Source organism: Astatotilapia calliptera, chromosome 16 (genome assembly GCF_900246225.1).
Source record: "Astatotilapia calliptera chromosome 16, fAstCal1.2, whole genome shotgun sequence".
NCBI lineage: Eukaryota > Metazoa > Chordata > Actinopteri > Cichliformes > Cichlidae > Astatotilapia > Astatotilapia calliptera.
Window position 1 is genome coordinate 12,714,429 of NC_039317.1, and position 23,813 is coordinate 12,738,241.

General features: G+C 41.6%; 1 protein-coding gene across 1 annotated transcript in view; it reads right to left on the bottom strand.

Moving 5' to 3' along the window:
• Positions 1-9,648: 9,648 nt before the first annotated feature.
• clybl (citrate lyase beta like) overlaps positions 9,649-23,813 on the bottom strand; it is a 66,163-nt gene continuing 51,998 nt past the window's right edge. The window contains exons 3-8 of the mRNA XM_026144784.1: positions 22,477-22,665; positions 17,820-17,921; positions 16,360-16,453; positions 15,550-15,717; positions 11,595-11,719; positions 9,649-10,415 (exon numbers count right to left, since the gene is read on the bottom strand). Of these exons, the coding sequence (XP_026000569.1) occupies positions 10,320-10,415; positions 11,595-11,719; positions 15,550-15,717; positions 16,360-16,453; positions 17,820-17,921; positions 22,477-22,665 (774 nt within the window). The 3' untranslated portion in view covers positions 9,649-10,319. The remainder of the gene's footprint in view (positions 10,416-11,594; positions 11,720-15,549; positions 15,718-16,359; positions 16,454-17,819; positions 17,922-22,476; positions 22,666-23,813) is intronic.

Here is a 23,813-nt window from a genome sequence, read left to right on the forward strand (position 1 = left end):
TGTTGTCACATGTATCATGGGTACTTTGCAGGTGCACTGCTACTCAGAAGAGTGTGATACATCACTCAGAAACTGACATAATATCTGGTGGCTCAGTAACATCTGTGGGGGTAGAGACTTGGTGCTGGTCCAAAGCCCCCATCCCAGGACTGGGAGCCACTCCAAGGCAGTAGGTGAGGAGAGCAAGGTCGTCCACGGACAACCGCATGAGCCAGGCCCTGCTACCTGGCCCTTATATTGCCCACCGGCCAGAAAGTAGAAACTAAAGTGCAGATAAGCGTGAGCATGCTGCCCCAGTAGTCTCTTATTGAATGACAGGGCTTTCCTAAAAGCCTCTAAATGCAGGATGTAGGCTTCATCGTACTTGGAAACTAGGGATGAGAGGGGTGGAGGGAAACAGTGAACTATATGCTCAATCAAAGCGAAGCAGATGGACTTTTTAAGTCAAGGATATTTTGATTCGTGCCCAGGGATGGAACTGCTTACAGGGTACTAGGTATATCTAAAAGAAACAGATTCATATCTGGCACATAAATGAGGGTTGCTTTCAGATATAAAAGCACAATCAAATTAAAAATGTTTTGATTTGAGCTCCAAAGAAAAAAAGTAAAAAAAGAGAAAAGCCATGACACAAGCTCCATAATATAGCCAGTTTATATTCATGCACTGACCTGGGTCAAGTACATGAAGGAGGCCTCTCCATAAAATAGGATTTACGTTCACCACCTGAATCCCTGCTTATCAAATTCAAGTCCATATAATACCCTTCCTTTTCTCACTTTACATATCTTAAAACCCATCTTTGATTGCTAAGAATAATTTCAGAAGCATAGTGCCAGTCCACCAGTTTATTTCATTGCCTTTTATAAAATAAAATAAAAAGGCAATGAAAGCCTCTCTTTTGCTTGTAGTGATTGATATCAGAACCAGATTTGTGGAGAACTATCATGCTTGCAACATCAGAAAGACGGCCCCTGGATGCATCTGGTTTATTGCAGAAAAGGTCAGCATTTAGAGAGTGAAAATCACTCTGTCGCAGCTGGGGAGAGGGAGGACGGGGCATACTTGGAAAGGACAAAAAAACAAAAGAGGGTTATGTCCAGATAAGGAGGAGCAAAGAGAGCTCAAGACACAGTCCTGTCAATAAAGAAAAGACAAGGAGCTATTTGTGCCAACACCAGATAAGAGTGTGACTGGCGCTCTGCCTGCGAACATCTCGCTGTCTTTACATCGCTGAAGCACTATATGTTCATCATGGGCAAACTGGTGAAGTTGGCTACCAATCATCCTTAGCTTCGAGGTCACTGCAGGAGCTCTAATCCAATGTGATAAGGCAGTGTGCTAGCAGTAAAGCTTCGAGTATGGAGGCGCCACTGCTTCCTCAACCATGCAGTGCCAATACCTCCCTCTGACTTCATGGAGATGTCTGCGTGGATCCCAAACATCATAAGCTGCCTGAAAACCCATTCCCTTCTTTTAAACATACTTGGGTTTGGCGGTGACCGATATGGCTCTGAATGAGCAGAAGAAAATGTGGAGTCTTGATGTTTCCAACTGGCCAGGGATAAGCCAGAAAGGAAATATGGCTGGATGGGCAATAAGATTGAGATATGGGGGTCTCAATGTGACCTGGGGATTCAAAGAGATGTGGTTTGGGTCTGCTGAGGCCCCAGATGAGGCTTAAGACATGAACGATTGAATGCCAAGATGACCTATGGCAGTAATGGTGTCCTGACAGATTTCCATCCGCCATACATTTCCCTTACACTTTGTACTTAAGGGCAAGTTTGGTTTTAACGCTGGCTAGAAATCACAACGCTCCACCTCCATCTAAGGACATAAACAGCACTCTTTTACTTGCTGTGAAGACACTGATGACAGCCATAATGTGTCTGCTTGTCCCACAGGACACTTAGCGCGGGACTGTCCCAATCACAAGACTAATTGTATAATTAGGCCAGCTCCACTGGGGACGGGGACCTTTCTGGCCCTTCACAGACATTTGCCATTGTAAATGACAGTATAGCTCACAAACCATCAACGCTTATCCATCTTAGTGACACAGGCCTTGAGAGATGGTGATATTTTATTAACATGACTGATAGTTCACCAAAAGGAAAAAAAGAAGTAAAACATAACCTGTAACTCTCACCTGGGGAATATTTATCACATAACGTGAGGTAATTATGCAGGTGCACTGTTCACTTCTAACAGCTCCAGCACTCGCACATTTCATAGGCATTTGAACGGAATCAGATTGTGAGAAGACCAGCCTGCAAATTATGTATTCATCACTTCAGTGGGGAGGCTGCAGAGTGGTGCTTTTCTATCAGGAGTGTGTTGTATGTGTTGGAGAAATGCAAAGCCAGAATCACCCCCTCCCCTACACATACTACTACTACAGTTCTTATTTCCCTACTACAGCCCCTCCTTAGATTTTCAGCATCACCATGCGCGTCATTATCGTTGTCAAAAGTTGTACACAGAGTATGAACTCTCGGGGATGCGGGGCTGTGGCAGACCCTGCCGGGGGGGAGCTAGAGGGGAGGAGCAGGAGGAGGTGGAGGGTGACGCGCAGGTGTCGGTGCTTCAATTCTGACCGGCCGTGACGAGGTTAAGACACTTTTCTCCATCCAGGAGGGCCCCCATAGGCGCCCTCATTAAGCAGGCCCCTGTAGCACCGAGCGGCGTGAAGAGGCGAGGTCCGACTCCTCACTCTGAAAACCTACCGCTCTCACCTGGCCTCTGTCTGTCTCGTCACACTTCCAATGGGGAGAGCTCCCAATATGAATGATAATAAGCATAATGACGACCATGCAGGTTGCTGGACGGTTGGAGTTGGTTAGGCAAGCGCCAATTTCGCGACGCCGTCTGAGATGTCATTTAAAGCGGCGCAATGCGCTGAGTAATCACTTAAAGAGTAAGCTGCACCGAGTCGCTGGTGGCTTTTTTCTTCTTCTGCAACAGAATGCGCTCAAATGACACTCCGAAATGTTTCTCATTTGTTAATTTGCAGCGCAGTCCCACACCAGCCCTCTCCTGCGTCATTTTATTTATGACGCACGTCGGAAAAGTTAAACAAATGAAGTTTCTTCAAACTTCCCCGCCGCACACTGTGACCGAGATCCAAAGGGCAAGTGGTGCTTCATTAACCGTATCCCCATTTACTTTAGATCCCCCCTGAGTCTCAGAGCGAGCGGATTAATGTCAATTACCTGTCATTTTTGCCACATCCACAATATGTTATACCGGCCTGCTTAGACGAAGCTCCGAATAAAATCCTCAGCAATGCATTCCCGCGACTTTTAAAAGAACGCATTTAATTTGTGGCGAGTTCAGTTCATTTTGAAACTTTGATTTCGTTCATCTGAGTTTTCAATTTTTATGATTATTTATTGTATTTTTGTTAAGAATCGGTGGAAGTTTCTACTCCAGACGTGGCTTAATGAATACTGGGGGAAAAGTAATTAATTCCAGAAGGTGCCGTAAAACCAGTCGTTTATTTGTGTTTGAGGTTTAAGGGGTTGGAGGCGGTGACGAAAAGCCAGGGCTGAATGTTATCTAGTTGTTTTTTCATAACAGACACAGGCCTAATCTGCTTAAACAAAAAAGGGCAAATTAGGCACACTTTAGACGTCGATTAATGTTTCCTAAATCCCAATTAGCGGGCTGTTTGGATTACAAGTTTTTCCCCATTTAGCGAGATAATAAAGAGACTCTAGATGTTTGGAGATTTATTCATTTTGTTTCAATAAACTATTCTTCGCTGACGCAGACGAATAACTGCCACCGACTCAATAAACGTGATTTCCCTTTAAAGACCTAAATTAAAGGGCTGCTATGCATGATGACCGTACCGAACAAAAAGCCACAGGACCGGACAAAGAACACACCATCCAGCTCGAGGACCAATAAGGGGTTTCTTTCACTTTTCAATCACTTCTAGTCGTGCCCGGGATTAAGAGAGGGCTCTTGACTCTCTCTTTCACACAAAACCAAGAGTGCTTGTCAGCAACTCGAAGGGAAAAAAAGAGGAGAATAATAGTGAGTCCAGGGTTATCGTGTTTAATTGGATTAGATGGTGTCATGTTGAAGTCCGGAGCATGACAAACAAGAGATAGACGGCAACACGACCGGGATAAATACAGCATTATTCCCACTTAACAGTTTTTTTTGTTGTTGTTGTTTTTAATTTTAAAAAGGAGGAGGCGGATAATTTGGTGAAGGCATTTTATTTGCTTTCTTATTTGGATAGAAAATTGCTTATACGTATCCAGTTCCTGAAAAGAGAGCATGTTTTGGCGTCTCTCTATAAAATGAAGTGAAACATGCTGAGGCTAAGAACTGTGGCGCTGGAGAGGTTTATATTGTCGGGACTGTGTTGTCGGGTTTGCGCTGTGCTCATCTGTGCGTCAAGCAGCGGCAGCAATAACAAGGTGCGCGCAGCTGTGTGCGCAGGTGCAGGTGCGAGGCCTCCACCTGCTCAAAGAGGAGAGAGGAGTGGGAGGAAGGTCCACATCAGTGCGTGCTTTCCCCCTTCCTCCTCATTTTCTGTTTTTGTCGAGATTGTAAAAATAAATAAATAAAAATAGTGCAAATAATGCCGAATTCACGTCGTTGCGTTTTGCTTTTATGACGCTTTTATAACAGTTCAGTGATTTTTTTTTTAACAAGGCAAAACCCTTGTATTGTTCTCCCATGCAAATTGTGAGCGCAGCAGAGAAACACAACCCTTTTAACGCGCCTTTAAACTTTTATCTCGGAAGGATAAAGTTGTTACAGCCTCTTATTCGTCAGTTATGCTCCATTTTAACAGGTCCGACTGTCATTTTTGTTGTTGTTGTGCGTTTGTGTTTGTCTGTTCTGCTTCAAACCGTCATGTGTGACTCGACAAATGAAGCCAGTGTGAAGGCGTTTTTATAGAGGATGAGCAGATATTGATATTGCTCAGGTAAACCGAACAAAGGGACGGCGTGTAGAGAGCAGGATCACAGGGTGCGCATCAGTGCCCAACCACAGCAGATATTTTGCCAGGAAAAAAGAAAGAAAGAAAAGATTTTTTTTTAAAAAAGTTGCAAGGTTGTGAGGAAGCCGTAAATCTTTCTATAAATAAGTTTGTTTTCAACTTTTTTTTAATCGCTGTCAAGTCATAAATATATAATCCATCACACATTTGGAGATGATACCGACTCTTAGAGGCAGGTGTGATATTTGATGTCTGGCCCTCCTCTTTAAAGACCATACACACACACATACAGCCCCAATCGCGTAAACTTTCCATCTTGCTGATGCATTCAGGGACATTGCAATAAAACAAACAAAAACCGAGTGGCTTTTTCCCCCTCAAAACTAAGCAGAATCGGTTTCATAGTTTATTCAGGTAAAATAGTCAAATATGGAGGTGATGTCTCATTAAGCTCACAGATGGGATATAAAGAAATACATATATACATTCTGACAGCACACGACAGCCTCCTGTTTGTACGCTTGCTCTAAAACTGCTTTTTGTAATTCATCGGAAATGAAGTCGACTACAAAATAAGGAGCTATTGAAACTCATTATTCAGTAAAGTCAATAGACGAAATAAAAATAGAGATACTAAAATGTGACGACAGATGGACATTTGAGAGGAGGGGGAAATAACTTTTTGAGACTTTTGAGCCTCTATAAGGAGGCTCATTACCATGCCACCCCTCTTCCCTCTCCTCCTCCCGGACACCCGTCCTTACTCCTGGCAACAGCAGACAAAGCGGGCCGATTTTACTGGTCTCCGTCGGGGCGGGCAGCCCCTTTGATCTGAGCCCGTTAAAAAGAAGTGAATCGAGGGGGAAGTTCGAACAAGACAAAGCCTGGAGGAAGGTAAAGTCACCTAGATTTCTTTTTTAAAAAAGCTTACCTTTAAAAATAATAAAATCTGACCATAATTTAACTTTTGAGGGCATCATTCCTAATTTGCTCTGAAGGCAAAAGCAAGCTCTAACCCGTCCAAAGGTTAGATCTCACCAGCCTGACATCTGTTAATAAACTGCACTATCTTCTTTCACTAAATGCAGATGACATTAAACGGACACACCCCGGACATCCAAAAGAACCAAGAGGGCCTTCAGAGGCCTGCGCGGCTTTGGGGGCTTCAGCTCAATAGATACAGTTAAATCCCGCCCATCATCGTCAGGATGGGTCTTTAGCAGGTGGATAGAAACTAGAACAATATTTATACCCGTGAGGAGGATGAAGCGTCGTCATTATTCGGCTTGCATTGGGAAGAAAAAAAGGTCATGAAAATTATATAATTTATGGAATAGTTTTAGACACACTGCATTTTTTAAAAGAAAAGATTTATGGCACAATTTAAAAGTGAGAGGAGACTTGGGGTTTGATATCTCTCCTGATTTCCTCCCACGCCGTCCCATCCTCTCGGACTTCACTCGGTGATGGGGACACTCAGACAAAAGGTCTCCTCAAATGAAGTTAGTAATGGTCCACATGTGCCAGATGAATCACGCAGCACAGACAGGGCCGCGATGAATTTCATTTCATATCATCCAAACGCAATGTTTTTGTTTGTTTTATGGGGGGGGGGGGGGGGGAGCAGACGAAGAAGAGTGGACATGCCCCTGCCATCAGTGGGAGAAATTTAAAAGGTTCCGCCAAGAACGAGTTAGTGAAGATTGTGTGGACGCTGCCAAGCAGGCAGACCATTCAGAATACAGCAGCTGATATTAAAAGAAAAAAGACCCTAAATCAAAGTAAAGGTAGAGCATTTCTGTGTGACTTGATACAACCTGCAGTTCAAATACACGTGCCACATTTTTACTCTTAAAAAAGAAAAGAAAAAAACACCTGAAAATTGTATTTCTGCAAGGCCATGATGATACCTAAAAAGAAAGTAATTTCTTTTTATTTAAAGCCCTTTAAAAAATATATATATATAATTTATTTTTTGTATAAGCAGTCCGTGGTAAGGGATAACATTTTTGCGGGGTTGTGCGCCTGAGGGCAGTGATATAATGAAAATTAAGAAGCGACTGTAACAGTGCCGTCACAGTTTCGTAGAAACACGGCCCATCGCAGTCACTTTGAAAATGTCCTCATTTATTTAAAACAATATTACTAAATATTGAAACAGAGTTAATTATCGTAAACGAAATGTTTCTATATTGAGCAGCTGTGCACACCTTATTTTTAAGCCGTTTTTGCTAATAGCTTTACACTTCTCAAACTGTGCGCCAAGCGCAATAACGAGGTATTTTATTGCTTTAGAATAATCTTCTGCTGCAATTAGTTTGTCATATATTGTCATTACAAGTCTATTAAAACATCAAGTCATTATTTGGGCATCCCCGGGCTGGGGAATTAGAATAAAACTATCTTTGCCACACGGGTCCCATTTAGATTAATGGAAAAATATGTAAAACATTTCGTTTTAATTTTCTTCTGACAGTGTTTTGCATACATGCATTTTCTCCGCCTGCGCTGTCCCTCATTATTTATGAAAGCAATCTCGACCAACACATTACCGGGCTATGAAATACTGCTTGCAGCCTAATTGATTCCCGTCACAATTTTGTGAGGTTATAATCGTGTTAATTGTAATTTAATCTCTCTGGGAATACCGGAGAGATGTATTTAAATACAACAGTCGAGCGAGCTGGGAAGATTTTATCAGTTCCACACATAATAGAAATGTCATGTAGAATTACACAGGCAGACAGGGATGCATTCCTCTAATCTACAGAGATGTCACCTACATCGTTCACTTTGCCTGCCCCCCATTTCCAAATGTTACGGAATTGAAAAGTCGTCTAAGTAAGTGCAAAGATACCAGGAAAGGGGGGGGGGGGGGGGGGATTAAGAAATACCCAATAATAACAAGATCATTGGGCGGAAGGTAAACATGATATTATATGTGGCTCATTAACCTTCAGAGGGTGTTGTGCTCTTTTTTTTTTTTTTTTCAAAACATAAAGTGACCAAATCATTTCCTGATCAGCCACAGACGAGCTGCCCTTTTTGCTTTGTCGCTGCATGATGCCATGTGCTGCTTCCTCTGCTCTGAAATCTGCCTTCCTGTCTGTGGGGACACCTGTTGGCACAGAGCAACTTGGAAAAGCCAGCTTGTCTCATCAGACTGGTCGCGCTGTCATTGCTGGACACTCATTCTACTGCGCTCTAAACAGTTATTTTATTAATGGCGGCAATGCTACAAAAAAACTAACTAAAACTTGACTAATCAAAATAATCAATGTATGTATTTAAAGTATACTAAATATTTCATCCATCTGCATACTTTCACATTAAAAGCAAGGTGTGTTTGCTGAATACATAAGATAAAGTATACAGATGGAGGGAATATTTAAGACTCAGCATTATATAAAGTGGGGACTGACGCTGTCTAGACAGTCAATCATTTTATTCATTTGCTTTATCTTTATTTCTGCAACTTTTTAAAAAATTCTCACTCAGATCAAAAATGCATCAATAACAAAACACCTAAAAGTTTAAAAAGTTAAAGTAAAGTACTTCAAAGTTTGATGAAAGTCTCCACTGAGTGATTTTGAAACAAAGTTACACCATAATCAAAGCTCATAATGCAACCCAGAGGTAAAAGAACTCATCTCTTTTAATTACTACAGTTTTTGTCACAAGGATGAGCATAAAGATGCCCGAGATCTGTTCTGAATGGAATGACCTACAAAGCCTCGCAAAATAACTCTACCTAAGTAATATTTTGAGGAGGTGGTTTATTTAGTGGAAGTCAAACAGCAGCAGTGTTTTCCACCAAATTCAGGGTATAATTTGGCTGACAACAAACAAACACACACACACACACACACACACACACACACACACACACACACACACACACACACACACACACACACACACACACACACACACACACACAAGCTGAAGGGGTGGGGAAAAAAATTATGTGGCCAAATGCCAAAGAGACAGCTTACTGTTAGGGTCTTTGGCTGGACCCAGGAGTGGCTTCGATCTTTTTGTCTGGGCCTGGCCTGGCACAGACACCAACCCTGCCCCAGACACAATAGATCATACAGTAAGAGATAGAGATAGAGAAAGAGAGATGGAGAGAGAGAGGGAGAGACAGAAAGTGGATGAGGTGGGGTAGAGGAGGTATGGCGCCTTTCATTACCATGGTCACCAATGGCACTATTAACCATTCAACACCCCCCCAATTATCCTCCTATCCACAGTCAGAGAGAGACAAAGCCCCAGTCCTGGTCTGCTGGAGCAACATGGCCACTAATCTGTCTCATTCTAACATCACACCCACTTCACTGTCTGTGCAAGTCAGACACGGACAAGCACTTCACAAAGCCCCTTTATGCTTCTGTTTGTGATGAGACAAACTTCTCTGCCTCGCTCGCTAACGAGTTCATCTTTATGTTTCGCTGTTTATAAGATTAAAGTTCCTTAGATGCCAATTTAATATCGGATCACCTTAATCTCAAGATAAATGATTCATATAAAGACTACTGCTACCAGCTTGTGTACTTTTTTCGTCGAAGTTAATGGTGAGCCTGACGCCACACGCCTTCTCCATCAACACACAATCAACCACAGGCTCACAGCTGTCACAGAGAGAGCTGCATGCCATTACTAAGGAGAATGATACCAAAAAAAAAGCTAAATTGTGAGTTTATTTGCTTCCATCTGGGTTTTTCTTTTCTTTTCTTTTTTTAAAAAGCAAGCAGGACTTTGATGTTTGTGAGTCAGACCCTGCGCAGGGGGCTGAGGCCTGACTTGAAGTCTGGGGCCCAATGAATAGATCCACAACAGTGGCTTGTTGTGTTTGTTTACCCTTTTGCCCAGCTGCCTGGACCGTGGAGATGGGAGAGCATTTATCATGACCTAGGAGAAAGAGGAGGCATGGTCACACACACAGACACACACACACAGACACACACACACACACTGCAGAGCATGCCAAGAAAGCTGCAAGGGCAATAGTCCTTGTAAGTGAGTTTTAAGAGGCAAATACTGTCGACACATGATAGTTGCAGAGTTGGTATTGCTGAAAACAATGTGAATTGGACCTCAGCAGCAAAATTAACAACAGTTTTGTTTTGTTTTTAAAAGGGAAAAAAGCTACATAAATCAACCTTAATAAAACCAAAAATCACAAATGAAATCCACAGTTTCCACACTGCATTTTTGTGAAGCAATGAGACGATGGCTGAAAAGTTTTTGAAATGTCACTTTAGCCACGAGATCAGCAGCCTTTCCAGTTTCCTTTGACCTCCACGTCCCAGATTAGTCGTGTGGTTCCTGCCATTTCTTCTCACCAGTTGTGTTATTTCCTTGGCACCGCGGCAGAGAGTGTTATTATGTTCTGAGCCTGCTTCAGCGAGGGCATGTCTATCATGCTGCCGAGGAAGGTGAACGCACCCTGAACAGGTTTGCAACACAAGGGAGAACACAGAGAGAAACATAAGATCAGACGTGCCCAATAAAACGCATTTGATCCTGATTTGCATGACGAATGCTCGGAATGTCTGCCGTACAATATAACCCTCAAGTGTTATTTAAACTGACAGTTAGCAGCAGACATATTAGTCAAAACAAAAAATCTGCAGAAAAAAAACCCTTTAGTCAAAATTGTTGTCAGTGGCTGGAGGTAAAGATTATGAAAGGCAAGCACCTGTCACATTGTAAGACAAAGGGACAAATCCTGCTCACCATTCAAACCATTACGTACGCACTCCCCTCTCACACACAGAAAGACACGTACACATGCATACACAGCAGAGGGATGGGTAAGATATGAATCCCTCGGGCGATGCTTAGTAGGAGCAGCCCTGGCAGTGAGAGAGGTGTAGGCAGATTGTGTATTACCTCAGCAGATAGACCACAGAGCTCAGCACACAGGATCCAACCATGCACTAAATTAGGAACAATAATATTGTACACTTAATTGGCCCAGCTCCCCCCACCCCTCCACCCTCCTATGTTGTCTCTGAGAGTCACCCAGGGGTGTACAGTACGTATTCTCTGGAACTACAGAGGTGTGTAACACAAAAAATGTGTATCACAAAAGATCGGTCTGAGTGATAGAGCAGAGAAAGACCTCGGACCTGTCAACAGACAGTCGACACAGATATTTTACTGTCCTGGACACGACCATTTAAGGGGGAGGGATCACTTGAAATACTCTTACATCATTTATAAAAAAGGTTTTCAGTCAGTGCATCTTCTGAATGATTCACAAAAAAATATTACTGTATAAAAGAATAAAAATGGAATTCAATTGTCGCTGCAGCTTGAATACAATTGCTAAAAAAATCGATTAAGAGCCAATACTAACAAACTGATAACCAAAAAGAATATACAGAGTCACATTTTGGGTTAAAAAAAAATTGACATTTAAGGCAAATGACACACCCATCTATGGAGCTGATGAATTATAACAAATTAATAAGATCACCTTCACACTTACATTTTATCAGCTACGAGAAAAAATGTTAAGACATTTTAGACCAAAACACTGCCATCACAGAGAAACTCCACTGACTTTTCAAAGTCTGAAAAAAAATGCAGTTTTACTTTTCTCAAAGGATGTTAACATTACCTTTCCCTCCTTCTGATGTTGGTCAAAAGCAGCAATGAGCTCTTTGGCCCACTGGACCCTCTCCTTGCTGGGGGAGAACTCTTCTTGCACAGCTTGGACCTGCCCTGGGTGGATAACCTGCTTACCTACGGAGAAACACACACACAAAAAGAAAATTAACTGTGCTAATTATAACAGCGGGGTTTCAGTGCCTTCAAACGAAACCAAAAAAAAGAAGAAGAAGAAGAATGTGTTCTAAAAACAATGCTTTTACTTGTTGATATAGAAGTAATACAATTCGTGCACGACTAAAACCAGATAAACTGCTTATTTTCATGTGAACTGATGCACAAAGATGATAGAAAAAGAAAAGCAGGCTGAGAATTAGGAAGGACTGAGGCCGAGAGGCAATGAGAGAGGAGAAGCAAGAGAGGATTGTATAAGTTTCAGAATGACGATAGTCAGGAAGCTGAACGGGGCCAGACGATGCTATGCATTATGACAGATAAAACGTGTCTCCGCTCTGCTTGCAGCCCTGCTGTTAAGCAGAAATGTCACTAAATGCTTAGTAAGACTTCATTATGTGACAGAAGTCATCTAAAAAAAACACACTTACTGATGAAGGAACAGTTTGTGAAAGAACAGTTTGTGGGCATACACAGGTAAGTAAATCACTGGAAATTGACAAGGAAAAACAAGGCTAAATAAGACAGTGCAATGTATATGAAGTGTTAATTTTATAACCACAGTGAAACAGTTAATAATCCAATGTCTGAATTGACACGTATCATTTTTCTATATTTAATTTTAGGATGCCATATGATCAGCAACCCTGCCTTCACAATGACACTGATCTTAAACAGAATCCCAACATGGATTTTCCGGCTCCATCTGCCACAATCCCCCCACCTTCCCGCTCCCACTTCCTCTCACTTAAATGTGGGTGAACGGCACAGACATAATCCCATGTACATTTGCAGATCAAACTTGTAGTGATAAGTTAAGGTTATGAAACGTCTGGGTGAGAACGGCGGCTCTGAGGCAGCCAGCAGGAACTCGACACTTTAGGGCTTAGCACTGTCGCCAACAACAAATCCTTCAAGGTGGCTGAGCGGGCGGGCGTGCTGCACGGGCTAAAAAAAAAGAAGAAAAAAAAAAGGGGGGGGGGGGGGGATTCGGCCCAGGAGAGAGGAGGAAAGGCAAGGAGGGGAGATGAGGCGAGAGAGAGAAACCCTCTCTTCATCCTGCTCCACTCACCCTGGTTAACCCTAGACAAACCCGCAGCGCTCGCACAATCAACACGCCATCGTTAAAGGCTCGAACAATTACTTATGAGCCCACATAATTCATAAACCGCCATTTGTAATAAATAGACACCTTTTAGGAAAGTGTGCATATGACAAAATATGTTCAAAAACCCATTCTGTGTGTTTGTGTGTGTGTGTATTTGCGAACTGCCAGTGACTGCTGATGGGGGTTCAGTGTGTGAAGCAGAGATTGTGACAGCACATTTTCTGTTGAACAAACAGCCCGAGGACTCCCCAGGCCACTCTGGAGTTGTGTATGAATGTGTACTTGTATGTCTGCAGGCTTGTGCATGTGTGCATGTGTTTGCGCATATGCCACTGCAACAGTTAGTCTGATTCATTTCAACATAAAAAAAAAAGGTAGAAAGCAAATATTATGTGATAATTTTTCAGTGGAACATTGTGCCTGTATGTTTAATCAGAAGTGAGAGAGGACGAGTGTGTGTGTGTGTGTGTGTGTGTGTGTGTGTGTACCCTTCTCTGCCACCTGTTTTACTTCTGGGCAGAAGACGGGGGCATGTTTCCACACAGAAAACCACCAGGTTTATAATATGGAAAGAGGGTGTCTATTTGCGTCTGTGTGAGGGTGTGTGTGGTTGTTTAGGACAAGGGGAGAATGACAGAGCGAAGAAGCAGACAAGGGTGACTCAGGTGCCCTCAGTTACAACCCATTGGTTCTCCTAAAATACATCAATCATGCCCTCCAGCCAATCCCGGCCTGCCATGTGGTGCTGGCATCTCATTGGAGGATTGCTATTTAGCAAAGTGCTCTCAAGCGAATGATGGGCAGGGTCCCAGGGATGGAAGTGAAATGTGGTCCCTAAGAGCAGAGAATTTGTGGAACAGTGCTGTTTCTGAGCAGCAAACATTTTCACAGGGATCACTGAGCCTTAACAGGAACCTGATTTATAGCGCATTAAAAAAAAGTGCTAACAAAGTAAAGAGTGAACTGATAAAGAACTCAACGGATGATATTCCTCCCCAACATATATTTGCATAGGAGTTTGGCTTAATTTCTGCTAACCAGTAAACAGCAGCGAGTGTTTAGGTTTGAACAGTGTGTTCCGTGCTCAGCACTAATGGGTGCTGTATGCGGCTTAGTTAGTGCCAAGGTCAATTACTGCACAGGTAGAAGCTTTTGGCTGCACCGCATTATTGCTTAAGCACACTCGGGCCAGTAATAGCTACTAACTAAGATTATACAGAGTGCCCATGGCTTGAAAGCCACTAATCCACTGCTTTAAACAGTTCTGCTCCATATCAAATCAAAAGCATTTATTTCTTCAAATGACCGTTTCTGTTAATTCGTTTTTAAAACGTTTGCTTCATGTAAACCACACTTCAGATTTCTTTTGATTCTCTTTTTGCTTGGAATCACGCCGAGTCCAACAACTAAACAAAAACAGTATATTACACGTCTAATAATGGCATTAATGTGAGGAACCCCTGTACTAAACATAATATACATTCTGAGTAAAATAGCAGCATAATTAAAACAAACAAACAAGAAAAATGTAAAATAAAAATAAAAATAAAAGGCACTTGGCTATAGTGCAATATAGAGTAATTCTGAGATAAACACAATCAAAAGAATGCACACAAACATGCTGCACCGGAGAATAGAGGTGGCAAATGAGGTCACCTGGAAGGGTTTCTGTATGAGACAACCAAAACCAAAAAATCAAAAGCAACAAAAGAAGCTCAACTCCAGACTGATTTGTTGATTTTAAGTGCAAGGTAACGTGTGTGTCGAGTAGATGTTCAGAAGAGTGTACAAAGGGATTTACGCTTTTTGTGCCAGTGCTTATTTTTTCTCCATCTTTTCCCAGTGTGATTGGCGACTAATGTCCGATGCTGTTCTGCTAAAATGATCTGAAACTGGGGCAAAAAATAAAAAATCCTAGCCATTACAAATCCATGAAATTCAGTCATGTGTTGCCTTAGTTTATGTGGATCTACACCACACGGGGGGAAAAGCTACATATATTTTGGATTTTAAAATCTAAAAAATGGTACAAAAATATCAAAGAATTATTTGCAGGATTGCAAGAACAGTGCCTGCAAAAACACACTGTGGTAACAGGTTGTCCTGCCTTCTGTGGTCTGTTGCAGGCAGTCTGCAGGGCTACACACACATACACACACAGACACACGCACACACAAAAAGCATGACCTGGCTATAGACACACTATCACACACTAATAACTCCTTTTAATTATACATACTCAAGTGCACACACACCCATTCATACAGGCACAAAAGAAATGTGAGATCTTCATTGCAGTGTGCAATACAAGTATATAAATAACAAATGAAAAGCCAAAGGATGCTCTGTCACCTCCCAGAGTGTTTCATGTAACATTTTAAAGCATTTATCAGCTGGTTCATTCCCCATTCTCATTTGGAGAAAAAAACAAAACAAAAAAAACCCCACATGTAACAGAGGGCAGAGGGAGTGAAAGCTGAACTGCCTGTATGCCGCTTGCAACAGGAAGTAAGGGATGCCCGTTGGCATGCTATATTCAGGAAGGTAAAGTAAGAGCAACAGATGAGAACAATGTGAAGCAAATGCAGAAATCAGAGGTAAATCACAGTGACAGACGTGATGTCTCAAGTCATGACTTGAAGGAACAAGGGCAGATTTCAGATAAAGAAACAAGAAACTTTACCTGTGAAGCCCATGAGAGCGCCTTCTCTGGCCTGCTGCCTCAGCCCCTCCACATCTTTGTAGTCGATGTAGACCAGGTCAATAGCCTGTAGCCCAAAGGCTTTGGCAGTCACAACCACCCTCTGCCTTGCATAAAGGAGCTCTCTGGCATCCTTGGTCCGTGTGGCACCTTATGAAAAAAGTCCAAGGACACATGCACAGTTTGCCAGACAAGATCTCAAAGAGACGCTGTTGATCTGTAAGTAGGTGTAGGTTAGATGAAACTGTGATGGGCGATGAGCAGCAGGTATTACATAAAGTACACTGACACATCCTTTTATGTAATAAAAAATAAATAAATCAAGGTTTATTCTGTCATTTCCGATTCTTGCTGCCAAACAGTCGATTGGGATTATTAACCACTGGTCTCTGTGCTTCATTACCCATTAACTCTGTCCTTTAAAACAAACCTACTCATTGGGTTTAATGATAAGAAACAAAAACCAAAGAATAATCATTTAGACACAATGTCCTTTTTTACTCATGTGACCTGATTCAGTGAATTAGATCTTTGAGTTCCAGCACATTTACATTTATCACTTAGGTATCCCACGTCTGTAAATCATCCCTTATTTCGACTGGAAAAAAATGTCTTCCCTTTTCCTGCAGTTCTGCAATTGTGTGTTCAAAATTGAGAACATGTGACATGCATTATATTTAAAGACTAGCAACTAAGCTTGTGCATTTTACACAATTTGAACTTCTCTGCCATGAATCCAGGAGGAGAATAAGAGAATTTGGGGTCAGCAGTGTCAGAATGTGAAATAGCTACCTATGCTTGCACAGAAGTCATCAGAGCCAAACACCACGCCATCATGGTGCAGACCAACCTTAGGACCAAGCGAGCGAATTTCCTCACACACCGCCTGGAAAGAACAAACACCAGCCCGATTGAGATGGGTTAAAGTAAAACAGACGAAAACAGGCTAAACTGTAACAAATGCTCCTAATTTTACACTCGTCACCACAAAACTATCCTAATTACTCTTTCTGAAATCTTTAACATAAAGGTAATATAATAACACACATCATTTATCTCTCCCAATTACACTCCAAGCTTTCTTTCCTCAGTGACTCATATTATTATACCAGCCCACTAAAGGTGCCACCTGCAGGTATGTAAACAGACACCTGGCTCGCGGCTCTTAAGGAAAAGTTGCATATCAAGCCTCCCTGCTATTTTACACAAGGTTTAATTTGTTAAGACTGAAGCAGTAAAGTTTTTAAAACCTGTAAGGTAATCTTAAATGTTTCCTGTTTTTTATTTATTTAAATTATTAAATGTTTACATTTTTGCATATAACAGAACAGTAATTTGTGTTAAGAAAACACGAATCACTAACACATCGTGGAGCTGCTTTATTTTACTAAAGGAAAACAAAAAGTTTTTCAAATTATATTTCATTGCTCTTCAAAAAAGATTTGAAAAAAAAAAATCAAACAACAACAACAAAAGCAAAGACTAATGGCTCCAATTATTACGGGGGAAAGTAAAACTTTAAAAAAGAAAGAAACCCTTTTGAATGCGATTGTCTGTGGCGAAGGCTGTGAAACAATATGAACATGTTTCCTGCTTTTGTTGGCCTCCAAATTAATTTCACCACTAGCTGTGCCACAGCGAGTCTTTTTTTCATGCTTGTAACCCTGGGTTCAGTCGGGGAAAAAAAAAAAAAAAAAAAAATTACAGGGTGTTCTCAAGACAGCACACAGAGCCACCCCCTGCCACCAAAACACATATACTTTCAACCACAGCCCCAGAATTAGGCTGAAGAACTAAAAGACAAATCAGAAGAAGCAATGACAGCTGGTTTCTCCCCAAATGCCCCAAACCGTGCCCTCTTTTCTCGTGTAGCTGAAGGTCGTGATGTACTATTACCAAAAAAAAAAAAAATCACTTTGATGCTATCTGAAATATCATTAAGAACTTTTGCACTGTGACGATATTAAAATGGTTCTAATTAAAAAATGTCAGCATGTCTGAAGAGGACAGTCAGAGAGAGGGACACGCGACGGAGAGGTAGAAAAAAAAAAGCCTCAAAAGGCTCGTTTTGAGGGGGACAGTCTGAAAGCTTTGAATCCCTTTTATTTTAGACATGTGGAGTTCTCTGCTCACTGATGCAGTCTTTAATCTAAAGTGAACAATGGACAAACAGAAAAATGTCTTACGCATGCAGTTTTTTTTCCCTTTTTTTTTTTTGTGTGTGGAGGGGGGAGATGTTGTTTGTAATTTACCTTAAAATTGAGCAGGCCCACAGCGGTTTCCACAAAGGTGATGAGGCGAATGGGTTCTGTCAGTGCCCATCCTTTCAAGTGGTGCTGAAACCTGTCAACAAACTAAGCACACGGGGACCATTTCATGCTCGTGCACTCATTAACAAAACCCACTGTTTCTGTGAAGCGAATGCAATAAACTCATTTGCTCTCGCTACCCTGTACAAGATAATACACAGGATATTTGTGCTTATTTGGAGCATTCGATACATGTCTTAACACTTACCATAGGAATATTGAATTTCCATATGTATAATCATCTTAAACCCAGTTACAATTTCTTGGATAATTTGTGCATCTACTCTGCTGCAACATTCAGTGGACTTATCAGCGCACTATTAGTTAAGCGAATGAGAAAACGCAACAGAAAGAGAAATCTGAGGCACAGAGCGATTGTGTGGTTGTGTGTGTGATTTTAAAAACTGGAAGGGAAAAAAATATTCAGCAGTAACAATTGTAAATGATTTGACACATCTTTCAAAAGTCACTGTGGGATAAGACAGAGAAGGTGGAGAGAAAAAAAAATCTTAATGTGCAAAAACTCACTTTTGATACAAATCTTGACACCTTTATTACTTGCACTGTTCCCATTTCGGTCCTTATTCAGAGGCACATCTATGAGGGTTCAAATAGCGCAGAGAGCAAGCACAGGAGAGCGGCAACAAAAGCAAGTGAAATGAAATATTTTACATTATCACCAGGGTTCCCCCCTTCGTCTGAAGTCTTCTGCTCTACCTTCTTTCAGAGGCTCTGCACAACTGCAGAATGTGCTCCCCCGAGACTGTGTGCACACATGTAAATGTGCACACGCACGCCCCAGCACATGCACACACACTCACACACAGCAAAACCAAAGAAGAAACAAAACACGGAAAAGGGGAGAAGAAACAAGATTTAGGATGTCTTTGAGTGTGTTTTACTGTGACATTATTCTGTTTTGCGTCCCTCCTCCGTGGCAGGGAACAGGGAGACTGGAGCAACAATCAGAGTGTGATGTGACATTTTGGTGAGGCCTTTATCCTGCACGACTCCTGCTAATATGCAAGCTCACCTAAGTAGGCCTTTAAAACCAAGTTTAATTCTTTGAAGACCAAAGCATTCCAATTTTTTCCAACAGACCAGTTCACAGCTAGCCCTGGACTGCCAGTGGGGTAGCCCAAATTCCTAAATCTATCATCTGGAAACACACAAAAGCCCCCTCCGTCAGATATTTCCTTTCAAAGCCAGACAAAAAAAAAAGACAAAAAAGAAGAGAGTGCAAAAGCTCAGAGTAGAAATGTCTACCTCCATGTCCCCCCCACCCTCCCCCCATGCCGTTTTCTTCCTCTTTGACACACTGGGGGGAAAAAAAAGAAAGGACGGTTATAAATAACCTCAGGTACGGTGCTACTATTTTTCTAAACGAAGAGCAAAATAACCCCCACGCTCACACTCACCACTCTTGTTCTCAAAACTGAAAGAGTGGGCCTCCATTGAAGGATTTCAAAAAATAGGGGCAATTTTAATCATCTCTCCATTCAATCTCAGTTGGATAAATCATATCTGAGAGATTTGCATAAATACAAACCATCAAAGTCTTTTCATCTTCAAAGAGGTTTTCAAGACCCAATAGGCTTTGTACTGTAATCATCTGAGGTCACAACCCTGTGGGAGCAAGGTTGCTATGGCAACATAAAAACTAACGCTGGGGGCTTAGCATAATATCCCCCCCCCCCCCCCCCCCCTTCACAAACACAGGAAGGGGTGCGGGGGTCCGAGAGGGAGTGTGAAAAGAGGGTGTAGATAAACCTATTTCTGTGACAGAGGAAACTAGATAGATATGGCCTGTTGTGGGGAAACCTATCTGATATTACACACGGAGATTACCACCAAAACGCTGCGCCATGCAAACCCTAACAAGGCTGAGTGGACTGTTTGGTTTCCACCAAAGGGAAACAAATGACAGCTCCACGCAGTACCGCCGGCTGAAAAGCCTCCAAGGCTTTCTGATTACATGTTTATGTCCTTCTGCTGTATTCTCCTCCTCAGCTATTGTACACTTTAAGGGTCTGATTTACACTGCATACAAGAGGTACTACAGTCCTTGTTCACTGGTACTCAGATGGGTGCAGCAACCATTAGCTATCAATGGCTCTTAAAACTAGGTCCTGTTTAAAATGTTATTCCGCCCAAAAAGGGAAAAAAGAAGTAACGTTAAAAGAAGAAATAACACCTCTTCTCTTCATTCAAAGCCACGCTGCAAACAAGGCCTCTGATAATTTCGCCACCTAATCATGAAAAGAGAAGGAGGGGGAGATAGAGCTAGAGAAAGGAGGCTATAGTGGGACAAGTTTCAATTAATTTTCTTCAAAAGGGGGCCAGATTAAATGTTTCCGGCCAGCTGAAGTGTTCATTTCACAGAGGGGAAGCGGAGAAAGGGATGAGGGGAGGGGACAGGAGGAGGAGCAGAGGAGGAGGAGCGGGACAGGGTGCGATTCTTTTGGTCCCAGTGCACACCAAATAGTGTGGTGGGCAAAGAATGCACACGGCTCCGAAATCTTTGTGAGAATTGTATTCAAACAAAGGAGGGAGTTACGCCTGTTACAGCCCAATAAGGCCTGTCAGTCACACAAGGGCCGGAGGAGAGGAGAAAGACAGAGGAAAAGATTTCCACACAAAGAGAAACAAGCAAGTCCATCTTTTAGCGACAAATCAGTCTGGAGGTTCCTGAGCTAATATCAATAAAAAGGGAGGAAAATAAACAAGTGAGGGGATTTACTGCACTGCCTTACAAGAGTGGAGAAAATCAGACACTTGTTTACAACACAAGGAACATGAATGCGCACACAGACGCACAAAAAAAGTACAAAGCGCTAGAGACTGAAAAAGTTGGGAGGGATGGGATAAAGATAAGACTCAGGTCCTCATCGAGTGCCACCAAGTTCACTTTGTCTAAGGGTACATATGCACCAACTGATGCAAAAATCATACTGGCAAATAAATCAAATGCTTAAAACAAGCAAGCTACCTACAGGCTTTTTCTCTTAAGGGGTACAGTAACAATATAAAGGGCTAACTTAAGTTTTTGCATTAATATTAAAAAAACCCCACCACATAACATAAACAGACAGTTATCCACAACTTAAAGCTTTCTAAGTTGGCTGAGTCACAGCATAACAACACAAGTGGATTTTTTTTAAAGTAAAAAAAAAAAAAGACTTTCTTAAGTGAATAAAAGCAGCCAAGGGAGAAAGGAGCTAGGGGAGAGAATTAGTGAACACCTGTCAGCAATTATACTTGCAAGAAAGAAAGGGCAGCAGGAAATAGACATGTTATAATTAAAGCCACTAGTTAAAAACTTCCTGCTCCTTCCCTCAGACCAAGTATGAGCATAAATGTGTGCGTGTGTGCATGTATGTAATAACACAGAGGCAAAAAGAAAAAAAAACAGAAGCAGACTAGACATACACCTTCACAACGTGTCGCAGTTGTTTAATCAACTGTAACTGTTCTGAATACATGCAGCTTGATATAGTAGAGACCAAAAAAATGTTACTTTAAAAGCTATATCCCCCACTTTGCATTGCTTGCTTGGGGTACTCAATGCAAAGTGACAGCAAGAAAATCATTTAGACGTAGTTCGAGCACCGTGCCTTTTTTATGAAAATGAAGGCCAGCAAATGATGTCGATGCAAACAGTAAGTAGACTGGGAATAAATCTTGCTTACCCTGGCATGTGACTGGAGCTGATCATACAGGTCTGCATTAATGATGTCAATGTCTGCTGACTTTTTGGGCTTGACTTCTCTACATCTGTTTTCCTGGTCTTGGCCATCTTGGTTTGTTTTCCTGGTATTGGCCCTACCTTTAATCTATAGAAAGCAGAGGTAGGGCCAATACCAGGAAAACATCTAACACTATTGCTTCATATTAGATTTATCAATTCAGTTTAGCGACCTTTTTCAGAGAATCAACCTTTTTAATATCTGGCTTCAGTTTTTGATAGGCAGTGCAGTCGTGGTTAGGCTTTTTTTGCAAGTTTGCACATGCGTAAACATTTGCAACATGCTATATTTAAAGGTGTATAAGAATAAGAGAAAGTAATGAATCTGAAGCATTCTGGTTTGGCTATCGGGTATTACATTTGATTAAATCAGTTCTTAGACACAACAGGACACTGTTCACAGCAGTCCTCCGTGAGTTCACCAGAGGCAGAAGGCACCATTGCGCTCTTACAGAAAGTTATCAGGCTTCTGAAGTTAAACCGAAGAAATGTCATCTGTTTCTTGAGCAGCAGCCAAGAAAAACACTCTGTCTGTCCCTGACAGGGATCGATTCCCTCTTTTACTTGGAAACGGGAAAGCTTGTTATGACTGCTTTGAAGATTCTCGAGGTTTCTTCTTACTTCATGAGTTTGTGCAAGATCACCAGTGCTTTTTAAAAGACTGTCAGAGTTCAAAGAAAGAAATGCAATGGGAACTTTAAGTGCAGCTGTTTTTTTGCTGTTGTTTTTTTATTTATTTACTTTTTCATACATTTTTTATAGGCTCAGAAAAAAACTCAACTTGTCACTTTGAGCTTATTTTGATTTTGAAAAACAACAGTTATTTATACATGACGATGATGATTTTTCACTCACCCATTGCACTTCCTGTGTGTCCTCCACTTTGGGCAACATGATGGCACGAGGGAGAACCTTGGCCTTCAAAATTACCTCCAGGTCCGCCTCAGCCAAGCCACTAGACACCGAGTTCACTCTCACACACTTTTCTGTACGGCCCAGGTCCAATTCCGCTAGCATCCTCGGAATAGTTTCTCTGGCTTCTGTCTGTGAAAGAAACCATGATTTGAATATGCAGCATATAGTTGTTTTAAAATAAAAAATGAAAGTGTGTGACATTGTTAGATTAAAAACTCTGCATGGTGAAAGCACGTACAGTTAGATTTCATCATTGCTATAGTAGTTATCTACTAAAACAAAATGCTTAAAAAGGACAAAAATCTCTCTGGTGCTGAAAACTACCTACTTTGATTCAACATATACAAAATGCAAGTTCTTAAAATTTGCAAAATCATTGGAAAAGTTCAGTTTTCATCAAGGAAACTACAAAAGTGAATTTGGACACTGAGATGAGCATGAAAATAAACCTCGCATTATGAACACAAACTGTGTGATCAAAATGAGCGGCCGACAAAGCACACAAATACGAAATGAATGACCTCAAAATGAAACATTAAACGTGCATGAAAATACAAAACCAAAATAACATAACATAGATCTGCACTCTTTTTTCCTCTGTAGTGCATCTATATCCAGTTTGTCAGAACAGAAGCTGCACACTCAGCTTTGTTCTCTCAACGTAGGCATTGTAGGATCTGAGCAGGAAGAGAGATGATGAAAAATCAAGGAGAAGCCTACACTCCCTACTTCTATCGGTAACACAGTAGCACGCACTGCAATATTCAAACCAGATGCTGGCTACAGGAACGGAGAGAAAGATGGATGGAATGGGGAGAGAAGCCAGACTAGGGAGAGCAGAGAGGCTCAGTGGGAGAAATGTGGTCTGAGTTAAGCAGCATGAGGAAACGGTGGCTTAGGAGTTGTCAGCTCAGATCAGAAGCTGGAGCCTTTGAGTGCTTGTGTATAAATGTGTGTGTGTTTGGGAATTCTCATACTGGGATTTTTCTCCTGATTCAAAGACTACCACTAACAAAATGTTAAGAAATGTACACTCAACCTGATGCCAATTGCTGGGTGAACCACAAAAATGTTCCGATAACTCGTGAAATAAATTTCAAGTAATTCAAATATTGCACCGAAAAATGCTGGCAAATGTGGCACGATGCCATGTGATGTAACTCCCTGGATCACGCAGAGCATATAGTAGTGCATCTAAACAGGGTGATAATCAGCAGACTGACAACTAAAATAAGTGTGTGCATAAAAGAGAACATATAGACAGACATAACATATTG